The sequence below is a fragment of the Trachymyrmex cornetzi genome, unplaced genomic scaffold, assembly GCF_001594075.2.
Source record: "Trachymyrmex cornetzi isolate Tcor2-1 unplaced genomic scaffold, Tcor1.1 scaffold1383, whole genome shotgun sequence".
Lineage (NCBI taxonomy): Eukaryota > Metazoa > Arthropoda > Insecta > Hymenoptera > Formicidae > Trachymyrmex > Trachymyrmex cornetzi.
The window spans coordinates 46,905-60,553 of NW_017295964.1; the positions used below are offsets into that span (position 1 = coordinate 46,905).

The window sequence follows — 13,649 nt, forward strand, 5'->3', positions numbered from 1 at the left end:
CGGAAACTACAAGTATTTAAAATGATGTAATATTATTAATAATATAGTTACTATTATTTAAACCTCACAATTTGCAAAAGAAAATCGTAAGAATTTTATTTTCACATTTGTAGAATTCGTTTTTAGCTGATTTGATATAGAAACAAGCCACAAACCTACGAATTATGAGTTTGTACTTCTTTAATTAGCTAAACAGATAATGATTTTATTAGTATTAATAAAGTGCAATAGTTAGTTTCCGAAAAATAAGAGGGTGTCACTTTAGGAGACCTATGTCAGTATCGGCGATTTCCTCTAATTTTTGCATTGTTTGTTTTAGGAAAAATCAAGTTTGAAGAAATGTAAAAAAATTACTTACGTATAATTATATGTAAAATTATGTATAATTATGTATGAGAAATTTTTTTTACATTTTTCCAAACTTGTTTTTTCTAAAATAAACAATGCGAAAATTATTCCTTTAATTATTTTTTTATGTCTTTATGTTAATTGTTTTTTATGTTTTCACTTTACTATTATTATTTCTATTACAGTAAACAGTAATTTTACAAAAAAAAGAAGGATATATGAACATATATGGACATATATGGACTTATTTAATTTATAATTATACATGTTTATGCATATTTATGCGTGTTTATGTATGTTTATACTTATTTATACATATTCATGCATGAAAAATTTTTTACCAGGTTTTGTAGAACAAAATATTTCAATTACACAATAATTGTACAACTTTATGTAACAATATATGAAAAAAAATTTAACATTACCAGACATAAAGTAGGATATTACTTTCCCGAGCAAACCTGAGAATAATGTTAAACCCTCTATTAATTTAACTTTTTTCATATAACCGGTTACCATAGCAAGATCTTCTATATACCTAAAAATTAATTACTAAAATATAATTAACCCGACATAAAGTTCTACGTTTTATTGCACAAAAACTTAACGAATATACGATCATATATTGATAAAGAAAAAGAATTTACCAAAATAAAAAGTTAACCATGAGACTTTCAAAAATGCCAGCAAACATAGCAGTACATAGAAATATAATAATTGGTACTAATTTTAAAATTGCATATACATTTTTTAATATACTCGGCGATTTTGACAGTGGCAACTGCAAAGAAGATTACATGATAGTTAAGAACATAAAATAAAAAACTATACTATTGCATATATATGTACTATTGTCTTTTTTTCTTCTAAACATATAATATACCTTTAATTTTCTACAACATATTAAATCGATACAAATAAATGCAAACACTAAAATAAACGCTGGTGTATAAGTTTTGTAAACTTTCTCTTGCGACCACAAATCTATTGTTAAACCAGACAGAAGTGACAGAAGAGAAGAACCGATTGTACCCCATAATCGCTGTCTGCCGTACCTCATTTGTCCATCTTCACCTGAGAGATTAAACTTTATTGAAAAGTGTTTTTTTTCTATACAAGATAATATATATTACATACAGTGTTTGTGATCTGATAGTACAACGAAATAGAGATTCTACATGAAAAAATAAGTCGAGAGAGAGAGAGAGAGAAAACATAAAATAATAATTTTTCATCTCAAATTTTGTTTTCGAGAAAGTCAATATTTAATATTTGCCTGCTATGCTCTTGGCAGAAAAATTTTACGAAAAACTACATAGATTGAAACAAATTCTTAGAAATTCTTGGTTTTTCATAGATATTCGTGGTGGATAACGTAAAGTGACATCGTTTGTTCGAAAAACCGAGAAATCCTTCGCCCTAAAAAAATTCTATGTCCTACTACGAATATCTACAAAAATTGAGAATTTCTAACAATAAGACAAACAAACCTCACTCTACATCCTATTACAAATATTTAGGAAAAATTAAGAATTTCTAAAATCTTGTCTCTAATCTACGTAATTTTTTTGTATTTTTCCGTAAACATTTTTTTTCCGCCAGGAATGTATAATACACTTAACTACGTCTCGACTTAATGGATCTCGCTGTAGACTATATCTGCTCATGTTTATGTTATTATGTTGAATAATCGAGAATACGTGATAAAAACAATACATTCACGCACGATAAGCTTTATAAATTAATCGAAATGTTGCCCATTCTGTCGGATATACAATTCCGCTCTTTGAAATAAATTTCTATAAAATTTCGAAGTATTCTGGTGCTTTAATTTATCAATTTAATTTAATTTATTACGGAATTACTTTTTTAAACTTTGATATATGGAAATATATTATAGGCTTATGAAATTATTTACCTAATATGTCAAAGCAAATAACATCGCTTGCACTGAGGGATATATGATAACCAACTTCGCCAAAAAGCATCAAGATAACAAAACCCCAGAAAGTAGTAGATGTATATAAACATTGATCATCTTCAAAATTATCACAGCTAACGTTACAATTATAATTCGTTGTTACATTTCTCTGATACAACGATGCTTTATTAACATTTAATAAGCATGCAGTGTCTGATGAAATAATTGCTTCCTTGTTGGTTGCATGAAAAGATAATCGCATGGAAAAATTCATATCCTTGCATATCCAATGACACGTTGTATCTTTCGCACCGTTACACAATGACATTGTTGCACGCTTAAAATTAAAGAATAAATAATACTCTTAAATACAGAGTTAATAATACGTTTTGTGCCAACAGTAATAATTATGTATTATTAAAATTTCAAAACTTCTAACAATTGTTAGAAATTTTAATTGTTTGAAATTTTAAGGCACTTTTGAGTTATATGAAACACCTTTTGATATGTAATAAACAATTTAATTTTGCAAAAATGAGATTTTAAAATTAATTTCGTATTTTTTATCAAGAAAACTTACGATTACAAGAAAATGAAAACTTACATAGTTTGTGTCACAAGGCAGTAACGAGTCCCAAGAGACGTTTTGAAACTCATGATCCGGTAGTATTGGACCGGGTAGAGGCGGTAAAAAATACATTAAAAAGTAACTTGCACCTGTCATGGCGAACAATGCCATAAAAATTGCTTTTCTCCATTCGAGATAATAATCCGCGGCATAGCCGAGTATTAGTTTACCGATAAAACTTGCAATAGGCACAATCGCGATAATGCTACCCATAATTAATGGTGAAATGCCGAGTTGTTTACCGTAAACAGGCAGATATCTCGAAATGGCACCTGTAGCTAAAATAAAAAAAATTTTGTAATTGTATTTACGGTGCACTGAAAAAAAGGATTAGCTGTTGCAGCAAATTAGATGGTAAAATATGACATTTTTAATTGAGTGCAGCAGGTAATTTTTGGCTATGTTAACCTATCGAAATCCTATATTGACATTGCGGATAGGCTAACGCAACCAAAAATTGGCTGCTACGGCCAATTAAAAATGATATGCCATATTTTACCATCTAATTTGTTGCAGCAGCTAATCCTTTTTTTCAGTGTGGTGCTTGATAATGTAATTTATTAAATAATTAATATATATAGGATTTATTTTTGTAGTTATATTAATAGTAGTTGTAATATTATTTATGTTTTTTTAAACCGTAAGTTAAATATTTACAATTTTTGTTACAATTTTTTAAAATGTTATAAACACTTTTATAAATATATACATGGATATATATATCTTCCTCTTTTCTAATTTGTCTCTTAAAAATGATACAAATATCTTAGAATGAAGTATATTATGAGATGTTATATATTTGATAATTACTAACCCGCCATAAAGAAAAAAAAATGCACTTTTATAGGCAATTCAGTGTAATTAATTTTCATTGCTTATATACAAATTTAATCGGTCAATAAATTTTATATTTAACGTTCTCTCACAAAAATGCACTAAGTTAATACTGCGTTCTGAACTGCAAGTGAAGTGTAAAAAGACAATTGTTTTAAGTATTAACGAGCAATTTTGTATTATGTAATAGTATATTATAAATAATTATTCTAAAGTAAAGTTTACTACTTCGGTAAAAATTACTTTGGAATGCAATAAAAGATATCAAAAGTAATAATTTGCAATTATAGGGATTCTACAGGGTGTCCCGAACTTTTTTGCCAATCACTTTTGTGTAGATAAAGCGTACTAAACTGAGTCGAAAAGTCCTCTACCATTTTGAAATTTTGGCAGTAGTTAACAAAATATTAATTACTAAAAATTGCCAAATATTGGCCTTGAATAATTTTTTATTCAAATATTATGAACTTTATAGAAAAGCTGTAAGAGACAAAAATAATTTATTTTCTTCTTATAAAGTTCTGAGAATTTTTTTAGAATTTTGTGATACCGTATTTTCTCATGTTGTTAAAAATAAGAAAATGCAATATTAAAAAGTTGATAAAAAATTCTGAAAAAATTCTCAGAACTTTATGAAAAGAAAATAAATGATTTTTGTCTGTTGCAGTTTTTCTGTAAAGTTGATAGTATTTGAGTAAAAAATTATTCAAGACCAATATTTTGCAATTTTTAATAATTAATATTTTGTTAACTATTGTGAAAATTGCAAAATGATATAGGACTTTTCGACTCAGTTTAGTCCGCTATCTATAAAAGTAATTGACAAAAAAGTTCGGGACACCCTGTATAAGCGGAAGCAGTAACACTGATGTATGTATACAAACATATATGTATATATTGGATCGGGAAAAAAGTTTCTTCGTATTTTTTAATTCAAAATTGTACATACAATATCTTCGTCAAAATGAACGAAATTTAAATTTAAAAAAGGAGTAAGCTTAATATCTCTACTTTCGAAAGGTTGTTATATTTTTTGAGTTTCTGTGGGTTTGGTAATTTTACATTTAAAAAATTACGAGCCGAAAAAGATGACGTTCCACTTTAAGAATCTCTCACGTGCCCCCCAAAAAAATTACGAAAATTTTCGACTATCTATCGTGAAAGCTTGAAGCTTTCCCTACAAAATAATTTTTTTTTAATGTTCTGTTACGTCCGACCCCTCTTCAAAACATAATTCTGTTTTATTTTCATGAATATTTTTGTTATTTAATCTTTTTATTTTGCGCTGAATTAATTTCGTTCTTACATTGTCTATCTACAATCTTTTAAACTTGCAAAATTCGTAGGGGAAATCTTACCTGGCGACGCGCTATTCAGTCATGCCGATGACGCGTGGCGCACGTGCTGCGAGAGCCAATCAGAGCACCCGTAGGGCGCGTGCTTTGTGCTATTCCGTTGCGACGAAATGCTAAGTCAATTAACTCCGCGTAGAGTAAAGAATTCATTTTCATACGCTATGACAGTTATGTCATTGCCATCCTACGCGTATTTAAAGAGAATTAGCCTGCTCTAAACGCTTCAGCGACTATAATCCTCTGAAATAGGAATAAGTTATCGCGCACCAATCACGGTCCGCAGTGCGCATGTCACTCGTCGTCCCGGACTCGCGATGGGACTTCAGCTGCTCTGACTAAGAATATGGTTAATTTTGAAGTCTCTTGTTGCATTAATATGTTTCTTTAGTTAATTTATCGCCTTTGGGTCGCCACGATCGCTTGAATTAATTCAAAAATAATGTCAATTAGTCGCGTTAGGGAGTGCCGACCGGTAATCGGGAGGGAGCAGCGCGGACCACGGAGACAGACTAGCGCGGACCACGGAGAGAGACTACGCGGACCGCGGAGAAAGGCCCTAAATTTAATTTGTTAATTATTTAAAGATTCTGCTAATTAACGCGGAAAGAACCCCATTTCTTAATTTTAAATTAAATTCGCGTAAACCATGCCGAGTTTTACACCGGCACGAATAATATTTCGGGGAGAAAAGCCAATTTTTCGTTTAGGTCACGTACGCCGATTCCGGGAAAATTGCGCTCCCCCTACCTCTCGACTCGGGCACCACCGATTGACGCCTATATAAACAGGGCGAAAACCGAGCCCAGCGTTTTATTATCATGATCAGTCGATGGTCGTCATTATTCCATGATCAGTCCTGGAAGTCATTGTTCTCTAATCTCATCTAGGTATAGGAAGGATACACTAGATTATTTCGGAATATCTCTAACGGATGGCAATACAGGAAGAAAAAATACAAATGGCTGCACTTATTTTCAGGTTTTCCTTCCCCTTATGAGCCGGCTAGCTCTTGTAAGAGCGCGCAGTTCTTCCTACATTCCTTCGAGCCGGCTGGCGCTTGTAAGAGCGCGCGGTTCTTCCTACATTCCTTCGACCCTTCAAGCCGGCTGGCGCTTGTAAGAGCGCGCGGTTCTTCCTACATTCCTTCGAACCGGCTGGCGCTTGTAAGAGCGCGCGGCCCTTCTTTTATCATCGTAGGTCTCTTTGAGGACTCTTCTCTTTTTGGATCGATTTTCTCTTAAATTAATACGTATTCTAACTAAGCAAATTACCGGGTTAAATAATAACAATAATTTCTCTCGTAGAAACAAGACGGGGTAATCGCGCGGGACAGCGGATATAAATATGGCGGATGGATAGGGACTTTAAAAAGGTCGGGGAATTCGAACCTCGCTGTTTCCCGCCGGAGCCGTCCGCGTTTGTGGCCCCCGATATAGACGGGTACTCCCCGGGGTACCGGTCACGCCGAAGCCTGAGGCCAGGCCCCGCGCGTCGCTCCCTATCGAACTGCGCAGCGCTAAAGTAGAGTCCTTATAATGAGAATCAAGACATAAGAAGCGACGCCCTCGTGATTGGTCGCCGCCATTTTTAGGCGCTTTCGATGTGTTATTGAATCTGTAAATTGGTGTGAGCAACTGTTTCATGGTATAGTAGTAGTATAAACAGGCGCGAACGCGTCTATTTGTGCCACGCGTTATTTGTGCTGTTTCCAGTCGGCGCCCAACAATGGTGTCCTTCCGGTCTTATGTCTTGATTCTCATTATAGGGACTCTAGGCTATAGCCGATTCGGCCGCCCGCTGCCGGCGAGCACCCGGTCGGTAGCCGTCGCGATTCGCGCGCTGCGCCTCGAGGTGTTCGGACGTGGATTGCTTCGAGATCGTGGATCGTAGATAGGTGTGTCGTGAGGAGTCGTTGTGTGGGAGGCTCGGGTTCGCGGCGGTTGTTTGCTGGCCTGCGTGGCTGGCCGGGTTTATTGATAGTCTTGTGCGCGTGATTCTCATCGGCAGTTTAGTCGAGTGAATAGGCAGGTTATGTTCGGGGCGTCGCCCCCGGGCAAGGAAACGGGGGAGGACATTTCCGATTCTGTTAACCCTTCCGGGAACGGGTCGCGATCCCCTGTTACGACTTCGCATCATCTGAATTCCAATCCCAATTCCTTTCGTCAGAAGGCCAATGAATTCACAGGAGAGGGGAGCTTGGATGCTCATACCATAGACACTTCGCTTGCCAGCCTCCTCAAAGAGGCGAAATCTTTGGCGACTAAGGTTGAATGTCAATCGGAAAGTAGGGATCAACCTCTGCCCATGGAAATTGACCAGGAATTCGCTCAGCTATCTAGAAAGCGCGGCATGTCAAGTACCGATGCCGACACTCGCACAAATAAGGTTAAGTTGGTAGACTCGTGCTCATTGGCGAGAGCTGCATCCCCTCCAGTCAACAAGAGCGGCAAAGAGACAGACAAAGGAAAAGAACCGGAAACCGCTAATACGTCGCAATCGGTGCGGGTCAATCCACACAAAACTACACACTTCTATTCGGCAAATGACTTGGCGCCCTTTGCGGTGTATGTCTATTCGGACAAAAACTCTATTATTCACTTTTCGGTTCTTTCGCGCATTGTAACGGAGATTGCGCCCAACGATATCATATGCATCAAAAGATTAGGCGCGGGTAAAGCGCTCATTGAAGTAAAATCCTCGACGGCAGCTAATCGCATGGTCTCTAACCCCGCTTTTGAAAACTACAAATTAAGAGCATTCATACCATCGTTTCGCGTACTTAGAACGGGTATCATCAAGGGGGTTGATCAGTCATTGCCGTTGGACTGTATCAAAGAAAATATCCGCACCAATGTAAAAATTATAGACATTCAACGTCTTAATCGCCGTACAATCATCAATAACCAACCAACCTACACACCTTCAAGAACGCTATGTATTAAATTCGCGGGTCAATCGCTTCCCAAAGAAATTGTTCTCTTTAATGCCCTCTATCCCGTTGAACCATATATTCCCAAGGTAAGAATATGCTATGTGTGCTACCGTGTGGGCCACATCGGAAAAGATTGTAAGAATACAAAGCCCAGATGCCTATACTGTGGTCTAGAGCATGGAAGCACGGTGGTGTGCGCCAACAAAGACCTGCCACACACTTGCATCAACTGTGAGGGGGAACATCTAGCTACATCATTTGACTGTCCTGTCATTCGCAAATACAAAGAAGTACTCAATCTGGCAGCGTATGAAAACATTCCTCAGGTAGAGGCTAGAAAGATAATTAATGCTAACAACGGATATTCTACCAAAAGAGATCTTCGGAACTTTCCGTACATTTCTTCAAGATCTACACAACAAGACAGGGATCATTTCAGGGATAAATTTTCTAACAGATTTTATAACTTAAGGGATGAAGATCCAGGAGAGCACGACTCACCTCAGAAAAGAAGCTATGCTGATATCTTATCTTCACAAGCACGTTCTACACGTCCTACAAATAAACCAAGAATTATTAGTATGGAAACCCTTCCAACAGAGTGCACCTCTCACGCTCGTGATTCCAACAAACCGGCATACAACTCGAATAAATACGCATCCACGTTGCAAAAACACAAGGAACTTCTTCTATCAGCAAATGGTCACTCATATATTAACAACCAGCACCCGCTCAGGACTAATGATGATGTGTCAGGCTCACCTCAAGAGGAGTATTCGCGACAAAACTGGCATCACGAGAGCAATGGCATTGTGGATCAAATACTGGACTTCCTCATTAATCTCAGAAGTCTCCTTAACATCCAACAGTTCACATCGTTCATCGATCTCATCATTGAATTTTTACAAAGGTTAGCGACTATGTTTAACAGCTCTAATTTCAATCTGGGGTCTATTTTCAGTCTCTTTTCTGGATTAAAAGCAAGCAACTTATTTGACTCCACTGGTACATCAGCATCATACAGCCCTCTTCACCAACAATAAGAAGGCTTCACGGTCGTTTAGCATCCTACAGTGGAATTGCTGTGGGCTGCGTGGCAAGCTACCCATTCTGCAGAGAATCTGTAATGATTACGATATTATCTGTGTTCAGGAATCTTTGATGTATCCTTCGACGAACTTTGTCCTCAGAGGATTTCACGTTATTAGAGCGGACATCAGCAACTCAGGTATGAGAGGCATTTGCATTTTAATAAGAAATAATATTGTTTTTAGCACAATTGACTCATCACATTTACAACATGAGGACGTCGAGCTACAAGCCATCAAGGTTATATCAGATGATGACAGCATCGCTATCATGAATGTATATTGTCACCCCAACCGCAGAATCAGCCCCCATTTCTACGCGGATTTTCTGCAATTCGGAGAGGCTCAAAAGAACTGTATCCTGGTTGGAGACTTCAATGCTCATCACTCCGCATGGGGGTGCTCGACCACGGACAAGGCAGGAAGGTCGCTATTAGATGCAGTGGAGGGCATTAACGGATGCATAATGAGCGACGAGAAGCCTACTCTTTTGCTTCCGCCTGGCTCAAGAACCTCGGTCATTGACATAACCATAGCCACATCCGGCGTTGCTCCTCTTTGTGAGGTCTGTACAAATGATGACACTTACGGCAGTGATCATTACCCTGTTACGACTAAAGTCGGGAGAAGTCTTAATTCAAAAAAGCGATACCTATATCGTATACGTCTAGATTCCAAAGAACTTATTGAATTTCAGAAAGCCCTGGAAGCCGAATCTTTTCTTAGCTCGCTTGGTGACAATGAATGTGAGAACTACACCAAATTAACAAATCACCTGGTCAGCCTTGCATCAGAATGTAGCAACAGCAAACATAAAGAACCACGCACCATCTCTCAACCCAACGGACGCGCTTCTCCTCCGTGGTGGACGGAGGCATGCCAGAGGGCTGTTGTTATTCGCAGGGAGGCGGCCAAACGCTGGCAAAGGAAATCCACGATTGAGAGTTTTATGGCTTTTAAAAAAGCAAGAGCAAAGTGCTCTAAAGTATTATACAAGGAGAAAAAAAAGGGTTGGAGACGGTATGTGGAATCATTCACTTGTAAAACACCCACGGCTGAAATTTGGTCGCTAATCAAATCTTTTAAGCGCCGTAATTTGGCTCAGGCTTCTAACCGCAATTACGATCCGCTTGAGGAGAGGAAAAATCTGGAATTAGCTAAACAGAAGCTATGCCCCCCTTCTTGCTTTCAGGATTTCACCAGAAGTTTAGAAGAGATGAAACAAGATGACCTCAGTGGCGATTCTACGATAGAGAATATTGACTTTCCTATTACATACAACGAACTTGATTTAGCCATTAGTCATTCCAACAAGAAATCGGCCCCGGGCTTGGATCGCATTGGCTATAATATCATCAACAATCTCTCCAACGAATTCAAGAATCTCTTATTGGAGCTTTTCAACAGTTTTCTAGCAAAGGGAATCATCCCGGAAGAATGGAAAATCGCATTAGTAATTTTTATCCCTAAGTCGGATAATTCTGGTATGAGACCTATATCCCTGCTCTCATGCACGCTCAAACTTATGGAGAAGATAGTCTACTGGAGGCTGTTGTGGCTTACGGAGCATAAATCACTTCTACCCCAGGAGCAAATGGGGTTCCGTCCTGGACGATCATGCGTGGAAAGCTTAACTACCTTTTCCAATAACATCCATGCGTCATTCATCGGCGGGGGTGTGGTGGTAGCTGTTTTTCTGGACATCACCGGAGCGTTTGATAACATTCACCCTTTGGCAGTCTTAAACGAACTGAAAGCTATAGGCGCCCCGGCAAGCATCAGGAAGTTCGTGGAAAACTTGATCTCCTGCAGAACTGTTCATTTCATAGAGGATGGCGTTACTAGTGACAAGAACTTCGCATATAAGGGCACTCCACAGGGCTCAGCACTGAGCCCGCTACTCTTTAGTTTGGCGCTAAGAAAAATCGATGGGTGTATGTCCGAGGGAACGGAGTTTCTTCAATATGCGGACGATATTGTCATATACGCGTCTGCTACCAATCCGGCGGACGCGCAACGAAGTCTACAACTCTCTTTGAACAAGGTTGAGGAGTTCCTGAGGGAGAGAGGCTTGGAGCTCTCGCCTGCAAAGTCCAAATGGATGGTCTTCTCTCATAAAAAGCAAAAAAAGAGCAGTAGGCATCCCTCTCTCTATCTCCCACCAAGAGATCCCTAAGGTGGAGCAGGCAAGATTTCTGGGCGTGATCATGGACTGCAGGATGAAGGGCTCATCTCACTTCAAGTCCCTGATTAAGAAAGGCAGAGCTATTGTACAGATCATCTCATCGCTTGCGGCTGTGTGGTGGGGGTCTCACCCCCAGTGCCTTCTTAGTATTTACAGAGCGGTGTTCAGGGGTGCCATAGAGTACGCCTGTCAGATTTTCACGTGGCATAGAAACTCCAACCTTTTTCTACAACTTGAAAGACTCCAATACAGGGCGATTAGAATAGCCATGGGATACAGACAGTCTACGCCCATTAATGTCATTTTGTGTGAAACCAAAGAGCTACCTCTTAAACTTAGATTCGACCTCCTGAGCGCAAACTTTGTATTAAAATGTATGTCTAAAATAAACCTTCCTGTTATGCATAGCCTCGAACGTTTAGAAAACGCGGCTCGTACCACTTCACATAAAGCATATGCGTTAAACAAATCTTTGTCCTTTAGAAACTTCTGCTTTAATAAATGTGAATTACCCGAATTACACAGATCTTTGTTTCTTCCGGCTTTTGAGCGCGACTATTTATCCCTTATATTCCGCAAGAAATTCGGGGAAGTCATAATAAGAGTTAAAGGCCGTAGTAACCAAGAAATCACTCAAGAATTCCTCAGCAAACTACCTGACCTTAGTGCAGGAGCGCTTACTTTTTACACGGATGGATCTAGAATCTCAGAGGATGGATGCGCTGGCGCTGCGACCTTCTCCCCGGAACTGGGAGGCTGCTTTAAATACAAACTTACTACTAGTGCCTCGGTGTTCACGGCGGAGGCATGGGCCATTCTACAGACCCTAGTTATTGCATTGGACGCAGGATCGACGAGGGTGATCATTTTTTCGGATTCACGTAGTGTACTGGAGGCTATCAGCTCAGCCAGAATCATCAGTGGGAACTACATCATCCACAGAATCAAGCAAACATTGCTTAAGCCGGAATCTGAAGGAATTGATTGTCAGCTATATTGGATTCCTGCACATAAAGGCATCCCAGGCAACGAGATTGCAGACAGAGGCAGCTAAAGAGGCATGTTCATCGGGCCCTAGAGGATGCTTCAAAACCCCCTTCACGGACACCCAAGCGGAAGCACGCGCCAACTTTAAACGCCGATTTAATAACTTCCTTGATCAAAAAGCATTGTGTACTGGAGCACAATATGCAGAGCTCTTTCCGATTAAACCCACCCCATGGTATCACAAATTAGCTTTGAACAGGAGGGAGATAGTGCTGGTCAATAGACTGAGATCCAATCACTACAACCTAAATTACAGTTTACACAGAAAAAATATAGTGGATTCTCCATCGTGCCCTTGTGGGGACCCTAGGCAGGATGCCAACCACATAATATTCTATTGCCCTTGCACTAGAGATAAATTTGGTCCTTTGTGTAAGCACCTTAAGGAATCCTTGCCGTCATGCTCTAGTGACATCTTTCCCATACTCGAGCAACCATCATCCAAGTTATGCCGTCTACTATCTTCTTTTTTCAAGGCGATAGACATCTCGCCATAGCTCTGCGACACCCTTTCCTGCTTATTTGAACGCTGAAGGGGTCTAGGAAAAGATTGGCCACGTTTATCCGGTCTTCACTATCGCCGGAACCTGGGCCACTTAAATATTAGAAGAAGAAGAAGGTCGGTAGCCGTCAACCGACAGGCCCCGCCAAGGAAGGAGCCGCCCGGTTATTACGGCCAATGTGCCGGTGAAAATGTTAGGCGTATCATTGTAGGCTACGCAATTAATAAACCTGATAGCACTTATCTAGCTTTATATTCTGTTTTCCTTAATCCTCCTCCATATCCTATCACTAAAAAGGTATGAAGTGATGAAACAGCTCAATTGCTGGGAATATTAACAATAATAATAATGAATCTCTTTGCTAAATGATTATTTTCCAATTTGATACTAAAGTCTTATTTATTATTGGAGTATTAAGCCTGATGTCGAGCTCAAACAAAACTCTTAGATTACTCAATTAAATAACACAGGCTTGCAAAATTGGAGGTGTTGAAAGTTGATTGGGATGTAACTATGTTTTCTTACGTAATTTTTCGCGCTGAATCCTAATCCGGCGGCAGAATTGCTCTATCACGTCAGGTTTTTGAGAAAAGTGAGGTTAAAGGTGTCATAATTGACGTTTTTGGCATATTTGTGATTTTTTTGCTAGCGAAGTAAATTTTTTTTTCTACTTTCGTTTACGCCATCTGAAAGTATCAACATTTATCTTCAAAATATATATTTTTTAACGCCGTACGTTTTTTTTTCACCGAGATAATCTCTGTGTAGTCACACAAAGAAAAACATTTTTGACACAAAATGTTTGTGT

At 38.6% G+C, this 13,649-nt stretch overlaps 2 protein-coding genes across 2 annotated transcripts in view; one reads left to right on the forward strand and one right to left on the reverse strand.

Annotated features, from left to right (window-relative positions):
* LOC108771057 (major facilitator superfamily domain-containing protein 6-like) overlaps positions 1–3,842 on the reverse strand; it is a 5,485-nt gene extending 1,643 nt beyond the window's left edge. The window contains exons 1-6 of the mRNA XM_018522948.1: positions 3,712–3,842; positions 2,874–3,175; positions 2,267–2,606; positions 1,232–1,422; positions 996–1,129; positions 774–886 (exon numbers count right to left, since the gene is read on the reverse strand). Of these exons, the coding sequence (XP_018378450.1) occupies positions 774–886; positions 996–1,129; positions 1,232–1,422; positions 2,267–2,606; positions 2,874–3,175; positions 3,712–3,769 (1,138 nt within the window). The 5' untranslated portion in view covers positions 3,770–3,842. The remainder of the gene's footprint in view (positions 1–773; positions 887–995; positions 1,130–1,231; positions 1,423–2,266; positions 2,607–2,873; positions 3,176–3,711) is intronic.
* Positions 3,843–11,325: 7,483 nt separating this feature from the next.
* LOC108771058 (uncharacterized) lies at positions 11,326–12,345 on the forward strand. The gene has a single exon (XM_018522950.1). It carries the CDS (start codon positions 11,326–11,328, stop codon positions 12,343–12,345), a length of 1,020 nt encoding a protein of 339 aa, XP_018378452.1.
* The last annotated feature ends 1,304 nt before the right edge of the window (positions 12,346–13,649 follow it).